The 22,791-nt window shown below is 57.8% G+C and overlaps 1 protein-coding gene across 3 annotated transcripts in view; it reads right to left on the bottom strand.

Annotated features, from left to right (window-relative positions):
* Positions 1 to 22,791, bottom strand: part of PAX7 (paired box 7) — a 106,852-nt gene that overhangs the window by 10,181 nt on the left and 73,880 nt on the right. For all 3 annotated transcript variants that reach the window (XM_055574316.1, XM_055574317.1, XM_055574315.1), the window contains exon 8: positions 486 to 732. In XM_055574316.1, the coding sequence (XP_055430291.1) occupies positions 486 to 732 (247 nt within the window). The remainder of the gene's footprint in view (positions 1 to 485; positions 733 to 22,791) is intronic.

The raw sequence follows: 22,791 nt of genomic DNA on the forward strand, positions 1-22,791 counted from the left end.
CATGAAACAAAGGCAGATCTCATAGTTCCAGTGAAAACTTAGTAACTGAAGGAAAATGGCCTGGATTTCAAAAACAGTCTATGAAAAAAAGAATGTGAAAAAGTCTTTGTCATCATGACATGTGGATCATGTATCGGAATGATCATCTTTTTTAGATATACCGGGTCACCTAAGAAATGTTAGTAAAAGTCATTCCTCTTGTAAAAGGGGACTAGGAGGAAATTTTAAATGATACCGGTGGCTCGTATTATGTTCCCACGGGACAGCCAGGCTCCAAGACAAGAGGAGCGTGCGTGCAGGGGTCCCCCTGTATCATGTCAGGACGGCAGTTCTGCCTTTCTGGACCTCAGTTTCCTCACCTGTGAAATGGGCACCCCCACCCAACACCCCCTCGCAGTTCTCTACAAGTAAGTGGGAGGTCCTTGTGGGGGGGGCGGTGCCGGGACAGGGAGGGGAGGAGGGCGCCTGGGGCGCCAGGCACTCACTCTGGCCATACTGGCCGTACTGGTAGCCAGCCACGGGGTCCACGCTGTAGCCGGTGGTGCTGTAGGTGGGCGGGCAGTACGACTGCGAGGTGGGCAGGCTGTCTCCCGGCTTGATGGGGTCCGCCCGCTGGCTGCAGCTGGCCGAGATGGAGGTGGCGGAGTCCAGGCCGCCGTGCAGCGGCGAGATGGAGAAGTCGGCCTGGGGCTGCGGCGGCACCGCGCTGGGGTTGCTCAGAATGCTCATCACCTGCGGGGAGAGAGCGTCAGGGCGGGCGGGCGGGTGTGCGGGGGCCCCCGCAGGGGCAAGCAGGGCGCAGGGGCGATGCCAGGCTGGCCTTGAAAGGCCTTCGCCAGACTGTCTTCCTTGAAGGTCCTGCAGCCTTGTGAAGATGGTTACGGGTTTGTCTGGTTACATCCCGGCCCCGGAGCGTCCCTGCACTGAGAGCTTTGGGGGCAGGGCAGGCCCAGTTCCCCTCTCTGTTCCCGGGCCCTGAGGGGCACCTTGTGCCTGTCTGAATGAATGAATACACATGTGCATGAATGAATGAATGGACCAGCTAATTATGTCTCTTCCATCGGACAGGGAGCTCCCCCAGGAACTGCGTCTCCCCATCAGCCTGGGACGCCCCCATCTTCCAACACAACAGTTCAAGGCTCTGGATCTGTCAGCGTCACCCCCAGTCCCGTGCTACGCCCACTGCACTCTCGACTTGGAACTTCTGCCCCTACACGGCCGGTGCTTCCAAGTGCTTCACAGATGTCTGTGACCATCACCCCCTTCTCCGCTTGGCACGGTTTGGCAGACAGGAAGTCACTATCGGTGATGGCAAGCCCAGTTCGCGAGGTAAGGCTCGTCTCTAGAAACTCAGCTGAAAGAACCCGGTGTGGGTTCATTGGTGTGCTCACTTATTCATTCAACAAACACAGACGGATGATGACTATGGCTCCAAGCCTCAGGCCAGGCCCCGGGTCTTCAGAGAGGAAGAGCCCTGGTTCCTGACCTTGGCCCAGGGAGAGGGTCTGGGTCTGGGGGGGTGTAAGTACTGTCAGACCATCGGATCTGGAGTGACGAGGGGCATGACAGAGGGGGCTGCGGGTGCCCGCAGGAGGGCACTCGGGCATCCCGGGGTCCAGCTCTTGGAGAGAGGGTAGTAAAGGCAGCAGGGGAGGGGAGGGGAGGGGCCAGGGTGACCTGGCCAATCCAGAGAGGAGGGGAGGGGAGGGAGAAGCAGTTCTTGTGGACCTGACCTGCCGGGGGACCCTGGTGACCTCCTGGCAAGGCCACCCTTTATGGGAGGGAGACCCCAGGCCCAGGCGAGGTCCGCCTTGCTGACAGCCTGCCCTGCACGGAGCCAAAGGGGTACACTGGCACCCATGCTGGGCACACAGCGTGCTCTCTGATGAGCCCACCCGCCCCCTGGGGAGAAAGCAGACTTTGCACATTGGAGCGATGAGCTTTTGGCCTACTGGACACCTTGTGAAAACTTTCACCTTCCCGGGTCTGACTCATCCCTGCTCCAGGCAGGAGGCACCGATGTGGAATCCTCAGGCCAGGGCCAGATCCTGAGCTCCTCCACATGCTAACCTTTAATCCGTACGACCACCTCTATCCTCAGAGCGGGGCCGGCAGGCCGGGACGGGCTCTGCATGCGGGACATGCTCAGGCATCAGCGGCCCCAGGTCCTCTGATCCTCCTTCTCTTTCCCTCCTCTTAGCAACGGACTCGGTGTGAGTCTGCCAGTGCAGAGCCCTCCAGAGACGTGTGGGGCGGAGTCATGACGCCCATTTCTCAGATGAAGAAACCGAGGCTCACCCAGAGCTGTGTCTTCCCCAGATCTCACAGTGGGTGTGCCAGGGCTTGACCCCTCTAGCCTGATGATGTCAAGTCTGACTCTCAAGGATGGGTTTTAGACACGTGACCATGATAGAGGTTCTCACTCCAGATGGGGGTTCCCTGGGGGTGTGGGGTGGGATCCCAGGCCCGCGGGGGGCCTGGCTCCTCAAGAATACCACGAGCACAGCCTCCCCTAACTCTTCCCGCAATGCACCCAGCGTGCGCCTCTCAGCCTTTCTCTCAACCCCTCTGTCCTTTCCTCATCCCACCCCCAGAGCTGAAGTCAAGGGCACCAGGCCTACTGGGGCTGGACTTTGTCCCCACCACAGCTGGTGAGGTTTGGGTGGGACTTTGCAGGGTGTCAGCCCAATGAGATGGCAGAAACACAGGTGGAGCTGGGGTTGTTCTCTCCTGACTGTTGCGGTGGGGTCCTGCGCCTGAGGAGTTTGCTGGGTGTGTGTGTTTGGTGTGTCTGCGGGGCCGGGGGCACTCAGGAGGCTGACACTGCCCTGGGGTTAAGGAGACCTGATTCTCTTCTAGGCTGCCTGTCAGTTTCCCAGTCTAGACCTTCCTTCCACCCAAATTAAGAAAATCAGCCTCCCTCCCATTGTCTACCCCACACAAACACTAACACTGCTCCTCCTTCAAGGAGCCCTGGCCCCAAGAACAAACTTAGAGGCTCAGGGAAAACACACAGGTCCCATTTCTCTTTCTTTGAAAGGATCGTTGTGGGGTGGGAAGCCTCTCATGAGGGTTTGTCAGTTCTGATGAGCCTCTGGTATAATCCTTCTCTTTACATATCACCAAGATGCCAGGCCCAGCAAGGATGGGATGGAGGAGACAAGTGGGGAGGTATTTGAGGAGAGAAGAAGGATGCTTTGGAGGACAGGCTGGAAGGTGTGCATAGATCCATACTCATCCTGCAAGGCAACAGCCGCCCAACAAATCTGACTACGTTGCTCAAGAATTATCCGTGGCTCTTTGGAACCTCCCAGATGAACAGGGCAAAGCTTCGTGGAACTGGACCTCCACTTGCCTGTCCCAAATCCCCCCTCCTTCCTACCTTGCACCTTCTGTCCCAGCTGTCCCAAACCGCATAGTGTTTCCTGAAGACATCCTTCCTTCCTTCATTCACTTATTCGTTCATAAGACACTTCACAGAGCGGTACTATATGCCAGGCTAGAGACAGGGCTCAGCTGTGAGCTCTCTGAGGGCAGAATGGAATTGTGTTTCATCCATCACTGCAGCCCCAGTGGCTACACTGTACCTCCTGCAAACTATAAGCTCAGAAAATCCTGTCAAATACATGCATGTTCACTTAACAAATATTTATTGAGCACCTAATATGTGCCAGACACTACATCAGGCATTGAAATACAGGAATGAAGAGTAACAGCTCCATGACCTCCAGGAGCTGCCAGTCAGTCAACTGCAGGAAGATGAAAACAAATAATATAATTTCCAATACTGATAAGTGCTATGGAAGAAAAAATACGTGGAGTAGTCAGGGAAGACCTCACTAGCAAGACCAGAAAGAATCAGCCAGGGGAAGACAGAACAGAGAGTTGTCCAGGCAGAAGAGCCAGCAAGTGCAAAGGCTGGAACACGCCTAGCAGGTCTGAGACACAGCAAGAAGGTTGATGCTAACCTTCCTGGAATGCTCTGTGAGAAGGGGCTCGTGTGGTGCCCAGTGGCTTGGGGGGCTTGGACCCTGCGCCATTAACAGACAGCTCAGAATCTGCTCAGGCCCAGGGAGCTTTCCCTGTACTGGGATTTGTTTTGTGGGATTTGCCCTGCAACATCAAATCAGGTCCACATCTGGGCTGGGTGTGAATGGGGGGTGTGCAGCATCTGCTCGCTCTATTCCAGGGTGCCCGGAAGTCTGGGGATCAGAGGGCTTTGCCTGCATCCAGCCTCCTGTCTCAAGGCATGCATGAGTGCTTCCAAGCTGATGGGGTCAGATCCCTCTAAAGAGAGGTGGAGCATGGAATGACTTCTCCGGCAAATGAGCTGTTTTACCCCCATTCTACAGATGGGGAAATCAAGGCACAGGGACGTGAAAAGGAGTGCCTGAGACTGCACCGCCAGGACGTGGCAGACTGGGACTTGAACCCGTGTCTCCCCACCCCTCGCTGTGATCCCTCCCCACAGCAAGCTGAGCCAGACAGCATGGGGAGAGAGGCCCATGGCAGCCCCGCAGGGCAGAGCTCCACAGGCCTACACGGCCCTCGCCAGCCTCGGGCGGCTAACAGACCCCCACGGGTCCCCCTTCACCCAGGGAAGCAGGAAGCGTTGGCCCACAGTTAGGGGCCCAGCCAGAGGTCTGGGGCCTGCAAACTTTTGAACTTGAGGAAGTCCTGATCTGATGCGGTAATCACCCCCCTCAAGAATGCTATGGCCTCTCCCCCAGTGGGTTTTACCTTTTTCCCAGTGACCTTGCTTTCACTAATGTATTACTTCTTGGTACCTTACCGTTACTAACTCAAAATCAATACCGACCTCCACATCTGTAAGGTTTTATCTGAAGGCCGATCTCTGGGCTGTCCGTCAGGCTGAGTGACAGCCGTCCCTTCCTCCCCCCCATCTGCCCCCCCCCCCCACCACCCCCGGCCCCTTGGTCTCCCTCTGCTCTAAATCAGTCCCAGCCTCCACCGGACTAAATCAATGAGGGGCCGGCCTCACCTCCCCACACCCCCACCTTCCGCCCGCTGGGGAGAGGCTTGTAGGTTTTGGGGGGTGGGGGCCACGGGAACCCAGCAGCAGTCCCCCTTCCACATCCTTTGCTCACCGCCCCCTCCCCGGGGACCTGCCGGCACTCCCCTACTTTAAAAGAAGGGGATGGGAAAATGTAATTAATTCCCTCCGTTCCTGAGCTGGCCCTGAGGGCCTGGGACCGGGGAGGCTGAGCTGTGAGATCTGCACCCTCTGTGATAACCGAACGTGGCTTTGGGAGTGAGGCTGCAATTAGAAGGGCGATCACCATCGTGGGCGCTCCATGGCCCAGCTCAGGGTGGGCGAGTGGGGGCCGTGGTGGGATGCAGGCGGGCAGGGAGGGGCAGGGGCCGAGATGCGTCTGGGCAGGACGGCGGACCTCGAGGTGAGACTGACGCCAAGGACCACAGGACCAGCAACCAGGCGGTAGGTCGAGAGCCCCATCTCCTCCATGCCAGGAGACCCTGAGGCCCGAGGCCCTGGCCGACAGCAGTTTCACCAAGGGCACTCGGCCAATCAGGGCTCTGAGGGGTCTCCCTGCAGCACTGGGAGGCCAGGACGTCTGCATGAGCATCCACGCTCTGCCGCTGACTAGTTCTGACCCTGGGCAATTTCTGTAACCTTCTGTACCTCCGTTTTCTCATCTGTATAATGGGAGTGATAATAACCGTCGCTACCCATAGGGTTATTGGAAGGATTAAATGAGTAAACTCACATAGGATGCTTCAGCCAGTGCCTGGCACGTTACTGATTCTTGGTAAATGCAAGCTTTCCCCTACCTCTCCTTCTCCCCCCAACTTCCAACTGGATTACGTGCGCTAAGGCTTGAGAGAGGGCAGATCCAGGAACTCCTCGCTGTCAGGGACCCTGTCTTTTGCCTCTCTTCTGCCCCATGGTGCCTGGCAGCCAGCGGGTGCTTTCTGAATGAAGTGCCACTCTGCTTGCACTCTGGAAAGGGGCAAGATGGGCCTTTCTTGCCCAAAGAAAGGCCACACCCGCTCCGGGGGATGGTCTGGGTGGGGGAGGGCAGTTCATGGCCTGCCTTGGTCCCCGAGGGTCCTTGAACCTGCTCACTTGTAGAGAGTGACGGCGAATCTTGAAGTCCCAGCGGAGAACTAGCAAGGCCCAGAACTCACGTACCTGCACAACACACACACCGTTCACAGGGACACACACCTGAATCCCAGAAGGTGAGGCAGCTCAGAATGCTTCTCCAGATTGCCAAAAAGCCTTTCATCTAAAGCCCAATAAACCGGCTTGATAAACCTCGCGTATGCCCTTCTCCCTTTCTTATTCATCAATGCGCTTGCACACAGCATGCACGCACGTAGATGCACCCAGATACACAGAGGAAAGCCAGGAGGCACCGTGGAGACGGGCCATGGCTTCAGAGGTGGGGAAACTGAGGCTCAGACACTCAGGCAGAATGTCGCAGCCAACGAGGGGCAGGGTGGCCAGGCCCAGGACCCCCAACACTCACTCCTTTTGACCCCAGGCTCCAGTGTGGCCCCAAAATGACCAGCTATCTTGGCACACGGAACACTTTTGTCTCCAAGTCTCAGAGCTGACTAGACCTCTGCCTGGCCCACCCTCCTACTAACTCATCCCTCTGACTTCCACAGGAGCTGGGAGCGGCGTGTTTGGGGGGCAGCCTTTCCCTCTGGTCGAGCAGAGAAGATGAGGGCACAGCTTGCCGGGGAAGCAAAGCAATTTCTGTCTCTTGGGGCCCAAAACTGCCCCAGCTTGGGGCTGAGGTGGGGAAGCCTGGCTCATGACCTGCCCTGGTCCCGCAGGGCCCTGAGTCCATCCCCGTGACCTGCTAAACCCCACAGGGGCAGGTTAAAGGCTGGGGAGCAGGCACAGGGTGGCCCCACAAGGGTTTGTCTGCTGAGACAGCTGATTCTCCACCTTGGCCGCCCAGTGCAAACACCTGCAGAGTCTTCTAAAACACTGATGCCAGCACCCCATCCCTTAGAGCTGCGGTCCCCAACCTCTTTGGCACCAGGGACCAGTTCCATGGAAGACAATTTTCCCACAGACCAGGAAGGGGGGTGGTTTCAGGATGATTCAAGCGCATTTACATTCGTTGTGCACTTTATTTCTAAACCAGTGCCTCCACTGACCTGACAGGAAATACCGGTCCACAGCCCAGAGACTGGGGACCCCTGCCTCAGAGACGCTGAATGTTGACCCAAGGGTCTGGGAATCGAGATTTTTAAAAGCTCGTTCCCCAGCTGATTCTAAGGCTGCCAAGTTTGAGAATCACGCTCTCAGATCATCGCTATTATTGCTGCACACACAATATGACCACACATCCACACTCACATGGGTGAAATCACGGGCTCGCACACAAAACACACTCAGACACTCACACGGAGATAAGCACAGCATTACACAGACGGACCAACATGGACACACGGAGAAGGACCCACGCGAACAGCTGCCTGCCCCCATGCCATCCACACACTGCACAGATGCGCACGGGCAACAGACCTGAACACATTCGCACACGGCAGCCTCTGAACCGCCAGCTCACTAGGGCCAGCTTCCGTGCCACATTCACCCCCGCCCCTGCCCCCCGACAGACGCGCAGACACGCATCACAGATGCACCCCGCCCGTCCGGCCACCCGTCCCCAGCTCCATGCTGGGATTAGTGCAAGCGAGAAATCACCCACCCAGGCAGCCGTCCCCCACCGCTCCCCCCTCTCTGGAGCTCAGTTCTCGGCTAAGAGGATCGGGGCCCCTCCCCGCCCCCTGCCCCCTGTGGACAGCGGTAATGGGCTTCGGGTGCTGACTTTGAGCTTCCTAACAAGATTTCCTGCAGGTCTCCCTGTCCCTACCCACCTTTCGTTTCCTTCCATCTCTGCTTTATGGCCCTAGCCCGCCACTCCCTCCACCAGGCACAACTCACACAGCAGTCCCCCCGCCCCCACCCGGGAGAGCTGGTACCCTGGCAGGCGCCCCTGCCCTGCCTGACTCCGGTGCCCCTCTCAGTTGCCCCACCCAGCCCTCCAGCGAGGCCACTCTCTTGCACAAGCACAGAACGCTACAGTTCCCAAAGCCATCTCCCTGTAAGCCTCAGAACTATTCTATGAAACTATTAACCCCATTTCTCAGATGAGGAAACAGAGGCTCAGGAGGCTCTCAACCAGAATAACCTAGGGGATGAGTGACAGCCCTGGGGCAGGAACACCTGACCCCTGACTTCTGGTCCAGTACTCCAGCCCTGCACTGGCTGTGGGTGTCGTTCACCAGAGATGCTTCTGGGTCCTTCTTAACTCTGAGTGTGTGTTACACTGGCCCTCGTGGGGATGCCGCGTGTTTGAGGGCAGTGTGGGAATGCACACGTGTGTGTTCATGCAAAGGTACAGTGTGTAGGTACACTTGAATTTCGTATGTGTGTCTGTGAGTCCGCGGGCACATATACGTGGGTGTTGTGTGTGCGTGTGTGCGTGCTGTGCATGCACACACGTGCCCCCATGACAGTGCGTGCAGGCATGAGTTCTGTGTGTGTGAGCTCATGTGAGTGTCGTGTGAGAGTACTTGCGTGCACGTGTGTGAGCACCACGAGTGAGTCTCACATGTGAATGCTGCTGTGGATACTGCCCGCGTGTCTGGGCACACGTCCAGCCTGCCCCCACAGGTGACCTCTCTGAGCGCGCACGCTGGGGTCTGGAGGCCTCAGAGGCTCCCAGCGTGCTCAGGAGAACGCCGGGCCATGGACTGCCACCTCTGGCCCCGCCCCCAGAGCCCACCGGCTTCTCTCCCCCTCCATGGGGGTAGCTCAACATACGTGAAAGTCGCTCAGTCCTGTCTGACCCTTTGCGACCCCGTAGACTGTCCATGGGATTCTCCAGGCCAGAATACTGGAGTGGGTAGTCTATCCCTTCTCCAGGGGATCTTCCCGACACAGGGATAGAACCGGGGTGTCCCGCATTGCAGGCGGATTCTTTACCAACTGAGCTATCAGGGAAGTCCAGTTCAACAGAGAGGACCCGAAAAGACTTCAGGAGTCAGGCTCTGTTTGATTGGAGAGGAAAGCAGGGAGGGTAATTTCTGCAGAGCAAGGACTCAGCCAAGACCTCCTGTAAGAGCCTCCTGCTGTGTGGAGGGGGACACGCGGACGGGGAAGCCAAAAAAGGGCCTCTCTGAGTGAGGACTTTCAGCCCGACTGGGGTCCCCCTCTCTGCCCAGGCCGCACAGCGACCTTGACCCTGGGTCGACCAAGAGGTACTAGAGGCACGCTGACTGTCCTATTCCCACTGCCCATCGCATGGCAGGTGTCCAGCCAGGGCTTATGCGTGTGTGTCTGTGAGTCCGTGGGCACACTGTGTGTGTGAGTGCCGTGTATGTGCACGCGTGTACATGTGAGGGAGCGTGTGCGGGTATGAGTTCTGTGCATGTGCCTGTGAGCTCGTGTGAGTGCCGTGTGAGAGTCCTGTGTGTGCAAATGTGTGTGAGCATGAATTCACAGCTGTGAATGTGTGAGTGACTTTTCTGTTTATCCCCAGCACAAGGCCTGGCATAGACTGGATGGATGAAAAGAAAGGGAAGCTCCCTCCCCTCCCCTCAGCTCTGTGGGTGTCAGGGCCCCCTCTTCACCTCAAGGGGTCCTGCAGGCTTAGCTAAAGGCTGTCTAGAAAATGGGGGGTACACATACAAAGTGGGTGGGGTGCACAGAATGCCTTCCAAGAAGCTAAGGTGCTCTCTCTCTCACACACATTTCCAATGTTTGGTCAATAAGATGTCACACTGTATCTCTGGAAACATCTAAAAATACCGCTGGGGCGGGCCGGCTTGGGCTTCCCCCTCCCTCGGTGGACCCCGGGTTGGCCCCAGCCTGAAGGCGCTCGGTGCCAGGATGGTTGCGCGGGCCCCGTGTTCCGCGCCCCAGGCCCCGGCGGGTGCTGGAGCCGAGCGGGTGCGGAGGGTTCAGACACTGTCTCCGATGGCGCGATAATGGGGGGCCGGGATTAGCGCAAGTCCGCTCGGAGCGGCGGCGGGGCTGGAGAAGGAAGGGGCCGATCGCCGGGAAAGATATGACTATTTAAAGATAATGATTGCATAAATTTAATTAGCACACTTTCACGCGGCAAATGGCCGTTTTGTAATTAATGTATCTGGCCTTACTAAGCATGAAAGATGCCATCTCCTCCCCCTCCCCTCCCCTGCTCAGCGGCCCTAATGAAAGACAGAGAGCAAGTGACAGAAGCAGTTTGTTAGCGGCTCCAGGTGTCGGGGGCCTAATTGGCTGAGCTGGGGGGCGGGGGGCAGCCGGGAGGGCCGAGGGGGAGGGGGACGGGGCCTCCCTGACTTTGGCCGGGCGGGTTGGGAGAGGAGGTGGGGGACAGGGTGGCTTGGGCTCTCGGCGCCCCCGATGGGGTGGGGGAGCTCCCTCGCAGTAATTACCCGAGACTGGATGCAGATTGGCCATGGCAGGGAGTGAGTGGTGGCAGGGAGGCCTCGTTAGAACCTGGGCAGACAAGCTGGCACGTATCACAATGCGTTAGGGACTCGCTGCCCTGATGGCTCAGGCCCTGCTGGTCCTCTGGGAGGAGCAATGCCCTGAACGTGGAAAGAGGGAATGTAAAGAGGAGCAAACCTCAATTTTCTCTTCTACATAAAGCAACCCCTCGTGATCCAGAGGCTCACAAGGAAACCTGATCCAACCCGTCCATCCTTAAGCACCTACTATGTGCCAAGCACCTACTATGTGCCGAGCACCTACTATGGGAGTGGGCACCTACTATGTGCCGCGCACCTACTATGGGAGCGAGCACCTACTATGTGCCGAGCACCTACTATATGCCGAGCACCTACTATGGGAGTGGGCAGCACTGCCATTCGCTCCTCAGCACAGCTGTCGAATGATGTGACTTCAGTCTTGGAAGAACTGGAATGCATTTCACCACCCACAGCACCGTGCCATGCCTATCATGGCAGCCAGGATGCTGGCTGCGTGTGAAGCATTTGTTGAGGCCTTCTGAGAAGCAAAAGAAAGGGCCAGCCTCAAATCGTCTTGTTGTTGAGTTGCTAAGCCATATTCGACTCTTTGCGACCCCGTGGACTGTAGCCTGCCAGGCTCCTCTGTCCATGGGATTTCCCAGGCCAAAATATCGGAGTGGGTTGCCATTTCCTCCTCCAGGGGCTCTTCTGGACCCAGGGACTGGACCTGTGTCCTTGCATTAGCAGGCAGGTTCTTTAGCACTGAGGCACCAGGGACGCCCATCAATCGTTAGGTTCAATGAAACATGGGTATTGGCTCTTCCAGGTTACAGCCAGAAACTGAGGCTCAAGGAAACTAAAAAATTCACCCAAGTCTGCACAATCGGGAAGTGGTGGCCTGGGATTTGAACTCAGAAAGTCTAACTCCAAAGTTGATTCTCTTTCTAGCATTTTCCTCCTACAGGGCCAGCTCGGTACCTTGCCCCCGCCCCAACCCCATGGTACCATTCTTTGCAGGCTGCCTAAGACGCTTGCGTGGTCCCATGGGAAGCCTCTTTGTTAGAGGGGTACAGCAGTCAATTGCAGTAATGTTCCCCAAAGTTAGAGCTCCCTGGTTTTCTTGTCGGGGGAGCAGCTGATGGGGTTGAGAGGGTGTCAGTGGCCCTAACTGACCCTTGGTGGCTGTGTGCGCCCACCTCTCTGACAACGACCCTCCGCCCACTTCATCAGCTGCCCTCTGCCAGCCTCCGCCACCAGCCCCTGCCTGGGTTTTCTTGGAGGAGGGCAGGGCAGAGAGGCCTTGAGTCAGCCTCGTCTGGGTGGAGCAGGGCCCAGCCAGCCCTTTCCCGGACCAAATTCAATTTCGAAGCTTAATGAGTTTGCAGAGGAGCCGGGTGAGCTCACGGACGCCACTCCTTGCCGGCTGGGTGGTTCCCGGCTGGGCCACCGAGCGCGCAGCGGCCCGAACGGGGAGAGCCCTGGGCTCCGTCGAAGAGTGGCGGGGGCACTGAGCGAGTGAAAAATGTCAGAGCAAATTGCTCTTGACAGCGTTAATATCTGCACCTCATAGCAATAATTACATGTAAATAAATAGCAAAATCACACTCAGCTGGAGGCAGCTTGGGGAGGACAGGCGCTGCAAAGGACCAGCTGGGGACCCTGGTCGCTCTGCTCCATCCTTTTCTTCCCTTCTGAGAAGAGTCTCTGCTCCCGGCCCCCCTCCAACCAGACTGCACCGCAGCACAGAGCAGAGACTGCAAGATCCTGGCCACCACGCTAAAAACAGAAGGGAAACGCAAACGTTTGTCTCCCCACGTTCTCCTCCACCTAGGGGGACAGCTGGGCCAAGCGTCCTCCCAGCCTCTCTCTCCTCTCCCTCTGAACACACATTCCGTCTCCTGGTCTCTCTAGAGAGAAGCCGCTGAAATCCACATCTCTGCCCCAACCTCTCCCCTGGGCACTGCCTGCCTTCCCCCAGCCTTGACCTCCACACGTCCACTTGGACCCAAGTCCTCCTTCTGCACGCCCTGTATCTGCTAGGATTACATTAGCCTCTTGGTCACCCGGACTCCACAGGTCCAGTCATCTTTGCTTCTCTCCCAGCCTCGACATCCACTCTGTTGCATGGCATTACGTACCATGCCAAGTCACAAGATGACATGGCACAACTTCCTGGAGCATCGACTTGCCCTGGTGTGAATTAATTTTATTATGATGGCCAGTAAATATGGCTCCACAGTGGCAAAGCAGGCAAAATGAGTGTGCATTTTAAAGGTAATCATGAGCAGTCTGTGACATGTTACGCACCACTCCCAGGGCCTTCTCGCGGGGGGCACGTTTTGGACTTTGGAGTGAACCTCCAGAAGTCCAGTGCACACCCAGAGTTGCTTCTTGTTGCCATGTGTGGGGACCGCTGGGTTTGGTCTGGTCTGTTGTCTGTAAAAGCAAAGACTATGTCTCATCTACGACTGGATTCACAACACTTAGCAAAATCCCTTTAGAGGTGGTTGAGGGAAGACAGAAAAGAAATGAAAAGGAAGTAAAAGGCTAGGAGGAAAGGGGGGAGGGAAGAGAAAGGCGTCAGAAGGTGGAAGATGGCGAGAAAGCTGCTGTCCAGGGAGGTGACAGTCCCCAGACGGGCCTGGGGTGACAGGCAGCAGAACGGAACTCGGGGGCACACCCTCTCCTTCCCAGAGGACCCAGAGGCTCCTTCTGCAGGGGGACCCAATCTCCCTCCACTTCCTGCTGTAGCGAGTTCCCACAAGTCAGCACGCCCCTGCCCTGGGAGAAGGAGCTCAGAGGGCCGGCCCGCCAGCTACTCCTCCGCCCTGCCTGCCTTGCTGCACAGGGCAGGGACGCAAGCTCCATTCTTCGAGAAACAAATATCTTCTCCGGAGCAGCCCCCGCGTCCCGCACCATCTTGTTTAGCTCACCGACTAATCCACTTATCGAGGATAAAGCGCCTGTGAATCCCCATTTGATAAAGGCAGCCACAAAATTAGCAGAAACGTGCCCACGGCTCCGATGTACCAAACAAACAAGAGGCTGGGGACGGCCATGGAGAGATGTTGTCTCTTTGCCGGCCCCAGGCTGGGAGAGATACAGAATGAGATAGGAGCTTTTCGGCTGGCACTCGGGGCTGGGAAGGCGATGCCCCGGGTTGTTTGAGAAGGGGGTGGCGGAAAGAATCAGAATGGAGTGCCCACCCCACCCTCTAAGGCATGCACCCCAATGCAGCGGGCTTCCCAGCTCCCAACACAATCCAACTCCACGACTCTGCTAACTGCACTTCCAAAGGTAACCATCCCAGCTAACGCGGCTTCAGCGCTGACTCCACGCCAAGCAACATTCTAAGCGTTTCCTGCGTCAACCTATCTACTGCTCACAACATCCCTGCGAATCAGGCACTGCTGTGATCCACATTTTATAGACGAGGAAACTGAGGCCCAGACAGGTCAAGTCACTTGCCCAAGATCACACAGCTGTAACCTCTGCTCCCACCTGGAGAGTTATCATCTGAAGCGCTCACATTCAACCACGACCAATCGGAGCTCCACCTGGGTCCCCGACTCTGACAGTCGTCCCCAAGCCACCGGGCAGTATCCCCAACTAGCCACAGTCCCCTCCTCGGCCACTTGCATGAGAGCCTTCAAGTGCCTGGAGGCCATGTGCCCCCACGTGGTTCGACGACTGTCAAGTTGCCTCCTGGGGTAACTGCCAGAGCCACACTTGTTCTTCTGCACCCAGGCTCAGCTTTAGTGCCTCTGTCTTCGGGGCTGTAGGGACCTCCCCGCAGGCCCTCAGAGGTCTCTGTGCCCTGCCCCAAGGGGCTCTGGGCACTTTGCTGACATGACCTCCTAACCATGGTTGCAGGGTTAAGGCTATCACAGAGACAGGAGAACAGGAGCTTGGATGAAAAGTCGGCTCATCTGAATTTAAGTGGCTCCTCCGAGGGTGGCTTTGAGGGAGGGTCTTCCCTGCTCTCGGGTCCAGGAGGAGGGAGGACCAGACGGGGACTCTGGAAGGCTCAGGCCCCGTGCTGCCCAACACCCGCCAGCTCTGGGGTGGGGAGCGGGGCAGGTCCCAGCCTCGGGAGCGGGGAGATTAATCACAGGGGGGCCCCCTGTCAGGGTGGCATCTGGAACTAAAGAGAAACACTCATCAGAAGGCCAAGACTTTTCACCCCTGGTTCCGGGGGCTGGGAGACCAACCACCGCCAGGCCAGGAAGCCAGGGCTGGGAGCGGGGCATTGGGGGCTCAGGCCGGGGCTTGGGGTGAGGTCCCTGCTATGGACATCTGGCCCTTCGGTGTCCACGTGAGGGGGAGAGGGAGCCTGGACGGCAGCTGGGCTCAGGCAGGTGCCCACACCCCCTGATGCGGGAACCCAAAGTGCAGCGCCTTCCTTCCCCAAAGCTATGCAGCAAGCAGGTGGCGGGTCTGGGAATCAAACCTGAGTCTGGCTGCAGGGCCAGGTTGGCGCTCCGGCACACCCTCTGCACCTGCCCCCTCCAGCTCTGGGGTCCCCCTCCTGCCTGGGCTCCGGGGCCCCATCCCACTTCCGTGAGCTCAGCTCCCTGCAGCTGCATCTCTGACGCCATCACTCCTGGCTCCCCGTCATCCCGGCCTCTCCTGGTTTCTGCCTTCTGCTTCCCGTCCTCTCCCCTCTCTGCACAGCTCTGTCTGTATTATTCTTTCTCCTTTTCTTTTTCTCTGTCTCCAGGCGTCTCTCTTCCCGTCTCTATTCCTCTGTACTCTTCTCCCCCAGATTCTCTTACGGTCTTCCCACCTCCCTCCCTCAGCCTCCCCTCCTCCCTCTTCCTGACCATCCTGCCTGCCTAGCCAAACCCACCTCCCCTCTCTCCATCAGCATCTCACACCCCGATCCTCTCTAAGGGTCTGTCCACTTCCTCGCCCCTGTGCCCACACACCTCCAGGAGGCAGCGCCCTTTAATCAGCCCTGGAGCTCAGCGTGCCAGAGTTGAGGTTACCAGGTCGGAAGGCGAGGTTTGAACCCTGGTCCAGCAGGTTGTCCGCCCAGGCTGGAGGAACCCTCAGCCAACCTCCCCTGCTTCTTCCCCTGAGGGGTTTTGGCAGCTTTCCTCCAAAGCCCCTTCCTGTCTCCTTCCTCTGCCGCCCAGGGTGGACCATTCTGAGTCACTCCAGAAGCTCAGGAGGCATCTGAGAGCTGGGAAGGTACAACACGGTCATTTCAGTCAGTGCTTCTCAAACTTTCCTGCACATGGGAATCCCCTGGGAGCTTGTCAAGGTGCAGAGCAGACCTGGAGAGGCAAGAGTTCTGCTCTGACAGCCTGGCATGGAGGGAAGAATTTAATCTCTGGGATCGGGCAGACCGGGCTTTTGAATTCTGACACTGTCCTTTGCTGCTGACCTTGAGCTTTGCCTCTCTGAGTCTGCAAAATGGGCATGACAATTCCGGGCCCTCAGAGCTCAGTGAGGACCAAATAGTTAATGGGGGTGGAAGCACATCATTGACCCCTCTGCTTCGGAACAGAAGGGGGATTTCTTGTCATTATTGAGGACTGTATAAAGGTGCTGGAGGAAAACCCCATTTCTTTGGGGGTCAAAGCAGAATGGGACCTCAGCTGGGACAGAGGCTTAGAGAAACTGGAGTTGGCTGGGGGTGGAGTCAGCATCCAGGGCGTTCAGGGAAGGACGCCCGGGGGAGTCAGGGTTGGGGATGGGTGTTATGTGTGATGGGGAGGAGAAGGCAGCCCCCGGGAGGAAGCTCAGGAACTTCTGCCCCGGGGCGTCACGTCTCAATTTCGGCCTGGATGCACACTTTTTGTGTAAGATGCTTGCCAGTGTTCTCATAGGACCTTAATCCTCTGGTGCCGCAGGTCAGACCCCCGTCTAGCAGGAGCGTCAGCCTCACGCTGAGCTCTCATGCTCTCTGCTGGCCCCCAGCAGCCCAGCAGGGTGGAGGGACAGGAGCTGGGGAAGTGATGGGTCTCCCTGTTCAGTGCGCTCGAAAAGGCTTCCCAGGGTTTTGTGCCAAAGTGGGGATTGCCCATGCAACTTGACTGCATACGCTGTCCACTGATCAGATCTGAAAGGATCTGGGCATGGCCACGCTCACTGTGCCCTAGGAAAAGCCCGGCTAATTCCCGAGTCTTTCTAGGCAGTGACAAGTGTGTAGCGCTATAGCACGTGTCTGTCGTAAAAGGTACCAGTGGGTTAATTACTTCAAGGCAGTCGCCTATCCTGGAGACTGCTGAGAGGAGTCTCAGTCCTGCCCCTGAGTCACTTCCTAAAGAAGGGGGCCTGGGGGTCAAGGTGCTGACGAGAGGTTGACAAGGTGAAGGCTCTCTAATCCACTGCTCAGGATGTGCCAAACCTCACAACAGCTGCCTCGGACAGTGCCTTCTTTAAAATATAGACTCCTGTCCCCCAACAGAGTCCCTTGGACTGCAAGGAGATAAAACCAGTCCATCCTAAAGGAAATCAGCCCTGAATATTCACTGGAAGGACTGATGCTGAAGCTGAAGCTCCAATACTTTGACCACCTGATGCCAAGAGCCAACTCATCGCAAAAGACCCTGATGCTAGGAAAGATTGAAGGCCGGAGGAGAAGGGGGCGACAGAGGATGAGATGGTTGGATGGCATCACTGACTCAATGGACATGGGTTTGAGCAAGGCTCCAGGAGATGGTGAAGGACAGGGAATCCTGGTGTGCTGCACTCCATGGGGTCGCAGAGTCAGACATGACTAAGCAACCGAACAACAACAATTGATCTATCAGGGTGGAGCCTGGGAATTTCTATTTTTAACAGGCATTCCCAATCATTCTGATGCACAGCTTTGGGAACTACTAATTGAATCTGCTACCCTTCCAAGAAGCTGCTCTCCAACTTGCCAAAACCAGACCCTGCCTGTACCCCCAAGATGAGGGTTTCTGCTGCTGCTGCTGCTGCTAAGTCGCTTCAGTTGTGTCCGACTCTGTGCGACGGTAGCCCACCGGGCTCCCCCATCCCTGGCATTCTCCAGGCAAGAATACTGGAGTGGGTTGCCATTTCCTTAGATGAGGGTTTGCCTCCCCCCAACTCTGCCCAGCACCCCCTTCCTGCATCACCTGGGCCCTGGGGGCTCTCCCTGTCCCAAACAGACCAGACAGCCCTGGGGGCTTAGGATGGGATTGTGAAGGTTCCCTTTTGCGCTCAGGTTACATAATCTGACCTCGTCACCTCCTGGATTTCCACGGTGGACTTGGGAGCCAAGGAAGGTGGTGGTCCGTCCAGCCCAGCGTGGCGGCTAAGGAAGGCGTGTGCTTGTCTGGTGGGTGCGGGGGCCACAGACGCTTTCCCGCCACCGCTCCCCCTCGTCTGGGGCATCCCTTCCTCTCTGGGGCTTCTGGCTCTTGTTTTGCCCGCTCGACTATTGCCAAACTAACTGGAAAGCCTCTGAAGGCAGGGGTCACCGGGACAGGCAAACCCGGATGGATGGCCAGTGTCCACTGCAGCTCCACCCGTGTTTACCAGACCCCGCCATGCGCCAGGCTCTGTGCTGAGGACAGGCCTCCAGAAAAACCTGGTTCTTGCTTAGGGAGAGAGCAGAATCCAGAAAGTTAGCATCCAGAGGCAAAAGCGCTACCCCGGGAAGGAGTGCAGGTCACTCGGACTGGAAGAGGGAGGCTTCTCGAAGGAAGTGAAGAGGGGTTGGTAAGTGAAGGGGGCGGTGAGAATGTTCTAGCAAGTGCGTCACCGGCTACCCGGGGACCAAAGGAAAGCAGTGTGGGGGAGAGAGGAAGGAAGAAGGGCCCGTCTGCCGGTGCGCTCGCTGCCGGCCCGGTCCCCGGACCACCGGCCGCCGCCCCGCGCCGGCCGGGCGTTCCGGGGGCGGCTGGGCCCGCCGCTGCTCCCCGACGCCGGCCCCGGCCGCAGGAGTTAAGCGGGCCGCCGAGCCCGCGCGCGTCCTTATCTCGGGGAGACAGTTGTTGGGAATCACTTTGACTGAGTGGTTTTGTCTCCCCGCATTTTCCACTGTCAGGCGGCCTCGGGCCATGGATCAAAGGCGCGGCGGCGGCCGCGCGGATCCGCCGGTCCCCCCTTCCCCGCCCGCGCCCCGCTCCACGCCACCCCCGCCCCCGCCGGCCCCAGGTCCGCTGGGCCCGGGACCGCGCCTGAACCGCGCGCAGCCCCTGCCCGGAGCCCGCCATCGGCGAGCTGGGTACGGAGAGATGGGGGGGCGGGGGTGGGAGACAGAAACGGTGAGGGGGGCTGGGGGAAGGGCAGGGGAAGGGAAGGGGTGCAGAGGGGGGAGGGGAGGGGAGGGGCAGCGGGGGAGGAGAAAGAGGTGTTTGCGGGGAAACCGGGAGAGGCGGTGGGAGATTAGGGGTCAGAGCATGGGGGAGGGTCTGGGGGAGGGGGAGGGGAGGGGCGAGCGGGGGTGGGGGAGGATCTGGGGCGGGGGGGAGGGGGTGCAGAGGGGGGAGGGGAGGGGGTGCAGAGGGGGGAGGGGAGGGGGGTGCAGAGGGGGGAGGGGAGGGAGAGGGGCAGCGGTGGAAGAAAAAGAGGTGTTGGGGGGCGGAAACCGGGAGAGGCCGTGGGAGATTAGGGGACAGATCATGGGGGAGGGTCTGGGGGAGGGGGAGGGGAGGGGCGGGGGCAAGGTTTGGGAGAGGGGGAGGGGAGGGGAGGGGAGGAGGTGCAGAGGAGGGAGGGGAGGGGAGGGGCAGCGGGGGAGGATAAAGAGGTGTTTGGTGGGGGGGAACCCGGGAGAGGTGGTGGGAGATTAGGGGACAGAGCATGGGGGAGGGTCTGGGTTTGAGAGACGGAGAGATGGAGGAAAGGACAGTGGGACGCAGACAGGGCCAAAATGGGGAACAGAGCCGGAGAACTGGGGGCTGGAGGGGAGACACGCACAGCCGCTAATTTCCCATCCCCTGGGCGGAGGGAAAGTTCTAGGCTGAGCGTGGGCGGGGTGGGGGTGGGGGACCTGGAGACCACTCTGGCGGGAGGAAGGCAGGGGGAGGCGGTCTGAACGGGCTGAGGGTGGGGTCGGGCCGCCCTCCTTCCAGAGACCCGGCTGGTCCTCCTGACTCACAAGGAGACCGGAGCACAGAGTGGACGTCTCTGGCTGAATCACCCGCGGGGGGTGGGGGCCACGCTCGGGCCTCCTGGGGGACCCAGGCCCAGGTCTCAGATGCTCCCAGAAGCCCCAGGAGAGGAGCCTCCTCCCCCTGATTCCTCCCCATCAACCCCGACCCCACAGAAACCCCCCCCGGAGCAGCTCAGAACACCTGTCCCAAGGACCAAGGTGTTGGAGAAAGGGCTCAGCCGGGAGGGTCTGGAGGCGGGGGAACCCTGGGGCTGAGGGTGGGGCAGGTCAGGAGTCTAGACCCAGAGGCAGGGAGGAGCAGGAAGCCCCAAAGGTGCTGGGAAGAATTAGCCTGGGGCCCCACACCAGCTCCCCCGTATGGCCTTGGGAGCCCCCATCTGCAAACAGCTACGCCACAAGGCGCCAGATGCCGACTTGCTGTGTGTCTATCAGCACACTTATTCCTCAGACTAGCTCTGAGATGGGAACTATTCATTAGCCCCACTTTACAGAGGGGTAAACTGAGGCAGAGAAAAACCTGTTCGGAATCGTCCAGGCAGAAGTGACAGTGCTGGGGTGCACCCAGGCCGGGCGCCCCAGACCTGCTGCCCTGGTGGCGCTGCCCCCCTTCCTCTTAGGGCCCCGCGAAGAGCTGAGATCGAAGGGTGCAAGGACCTCAGAGATCTCGCCAGCGAGTGTCTTAGGGCCCCGCGAAGAGCGAAACCAAAGGGTGCAAGGACCTCAGAGGTCTCGCCAGCGAGTGTCTTAGGGCCCCGCGAAGAGCGAAATCAAAGGGTGCAAGGACCTCAGAGGTCTCGCCAGCGAGTGGAAGACGGACCACTTTTGTGACGTGTACTGGCCAACAGCATGGTCTCTGGGGCCAGGTCCCAGTCCAGGCCCCAGCACTTGTTAGCAGCTGACCTTGGACAAGGGAATTAAACTGCTTGGTGCCACTGTCCCCCACCTCGTCTGTAAGACAGAAATAATTCCAGGTCTTCCCCTTCCAAAGTAGATGTTATGACCATTAAATGGGCGGATCCGTGTAACGGGCTTATGACAGCGTCTGACCTGTGGTGTAAGTGCCCAAAATGGAATTATTATTATTATTACTGAATATTTGTCTAGTGACACTTGGCTGACAAGGGTCTGTAAAGTCAGTCAAAGCTATGGCTTTTTCCAGTAGTCATGTATGGATGTGAGAGTCAGACCATAAAGAAGGCTGAGTGCTGAAGGATTGATGCTTTTGAATTGTGGTGTTGGAGAAGACTCTTGAGAGTCCCTTGAACTGCAAGGAGATCAAACCAGTCCATCCTAAAGGAAATCAGCCCTGAATATTTATTGGAAGGACTGATGCTGAAGCTCCAGTACTTTGGCCACCTGATGTGAAGAGCTGACTCACTAGAAAAGACCCTGTTGCTGGGAAAGATTGAAGGCAAGAGGAGAAGGGAGCAGCAGAGGATGAGATGGTTGGATGGTATCACCAACTCAAAGGACATGAGTTTGAGCAAACTCTGGGAGATAGTGAAGGACAGGGAAGCCTGGCGTGCTGCAGTCCATGGGGTTGCAAAGACTGAACGTTTGTCTAGTAATACAGGTACTTTTAATACCCTGATGAAATGTGATAAATGCACAAGGAAAGCACAACCAACCCAGCATGAGGGGTGAGGGAAGGCTTCCTGGAAGGGGCCAAGTCCTAAAGTAAGTAGGAGGGGGTCTGAGATGATGACAGGGTTGTGGAGGAGACCCGGGCAGGGGATGCAGCAGGTACAAAGGCTTGGAGGCAGGAGAAGTCCGGCCCTCTGGGGACCCTCAAAGTCTCCCCTGCCTATCCTGTCTGGGGACTTGCCTGGCCTCCGAGGTCCAGTATTGTCCTGCCATCTCAGAGTTCTCCTACAGCCAGGGACCCCAGGGATGGACCGGACCAGTCCTGAGTCTGCCTGCTGTATTCATTGCTGATCTCCCTTATTTTCTTCCCTCTATTGGCTGGGACGGTCTGGTTCAGCGCACTCCCTGTGCTAATCAGAAAGAAGGACAGATCCCTCTCTTTGCATTGTCTCCCACCATGCCAGGCAGGTCTGGTTGGCTGAACCCCTGGCCTGGTGGGAAGCCCGCCGACCTCAGGCTGGGGCCCCAGAAGGTTGGGGAGGGCGCGGAGGAGGCACAGGCTGGAGAGAAGGGCTGGCCCCCACCCGGAGACCGAGACTGGGACTCGTAAGCTCCTTTTACAAAGAACTCCTGGGAATCACGGACTCTGTGCAGGAAGGATGGTTCCTAACTAGCGGGTGGCCCATCGCGTTCACCGCACAGATGGGAAAACTGAGGCCCAGAGGGGCAAGGCGTCCACCAAGGTCACACAGTGAGTCAGAAGTAAAGTCCAGAGGGAACTCAGATTGGCCGACTTTCCAGCCAGTGACCTGGGCTGGGCTGAGCCAGGCCTCCAGTCCCAGAAAAGAATGGCTAATTCAATTTCTTTCTTTTTTTTTTTTTCCTTTTCCATTATGGTTTATGACCGGATATTGAATATAGTTCCCTGTGCTCTACGTGACCGCATTGTTTATCCGTTCTATATATAATGGTTTGCTAATCCCAAACTCCCGACCCACCCAATTTCTCATCAGGGCCGGGAGACACAGAGGGTGACGCACTGCCACTTGCTGAGTCCCTCCTCTGCGCCGGGCACGGTGTGTGGTGTGCTGCACGAACTGTCTCATGTATTTCTCGAAATCCTACCAGGTGACTAGTATTGGCCCCATCTTACGGATGAGGAAACTGAGACGCAGAGAGCTCGTGTACCGTGCCTGTGGTCACACAGCAAGTAAGTACAGACAACCCGGGATCCAGACCCCGGTCTGTATCATCACCCCACTGAGCCCGTGATGTGTCTGGATTAGACACTGGAGGGTGGGAGAAGGGGACGACAGAGGATGAGATGGCTGGATGGCATCACTGACTCAATGGACATGAGTTTGAGTAAACTCCGGGAGTTGGTGATGGACAGGGAGGCCTGGCGTGCTGCGGTTCATAGGGTCACAGAGAGTCGGACATGACTGCGCGACAGAACTGAACGGCCCAGTCTGCACCAGCCTCCTATTCCTTCACTGATTTTCTTCTGAGCAAATGCTACACCTATCCCTTTGAGAAGCCTCCTCCAAGAAGCCTTCTTTGACCATGCCCTCCCTTTTCCGAACTCCTCTGCTCTTGCTATCCTGTCTGACCAGAAATCCCGCTCAACTGTCAGTAACTGATTCTCTCATTGG

The sequence above is a fragment of the Bubalus kerabau genome, chromosome 3 (genome assembly GCF_029407905.1).
Source record: "Bubalus kerabau isolate K-KA32 ecotype Philippines breed swamp buffalo chromosome 3, PCC_UOA_SB_1v2, whole genome shotgun sequence".
NCBI classification, from domain to species: domain Eukaryota; kingdom Metazoa; phylum Chordata; class Mammalia; order Artiodactyla; family Bovidae; genus Bubalus; species Bubalus kerabau.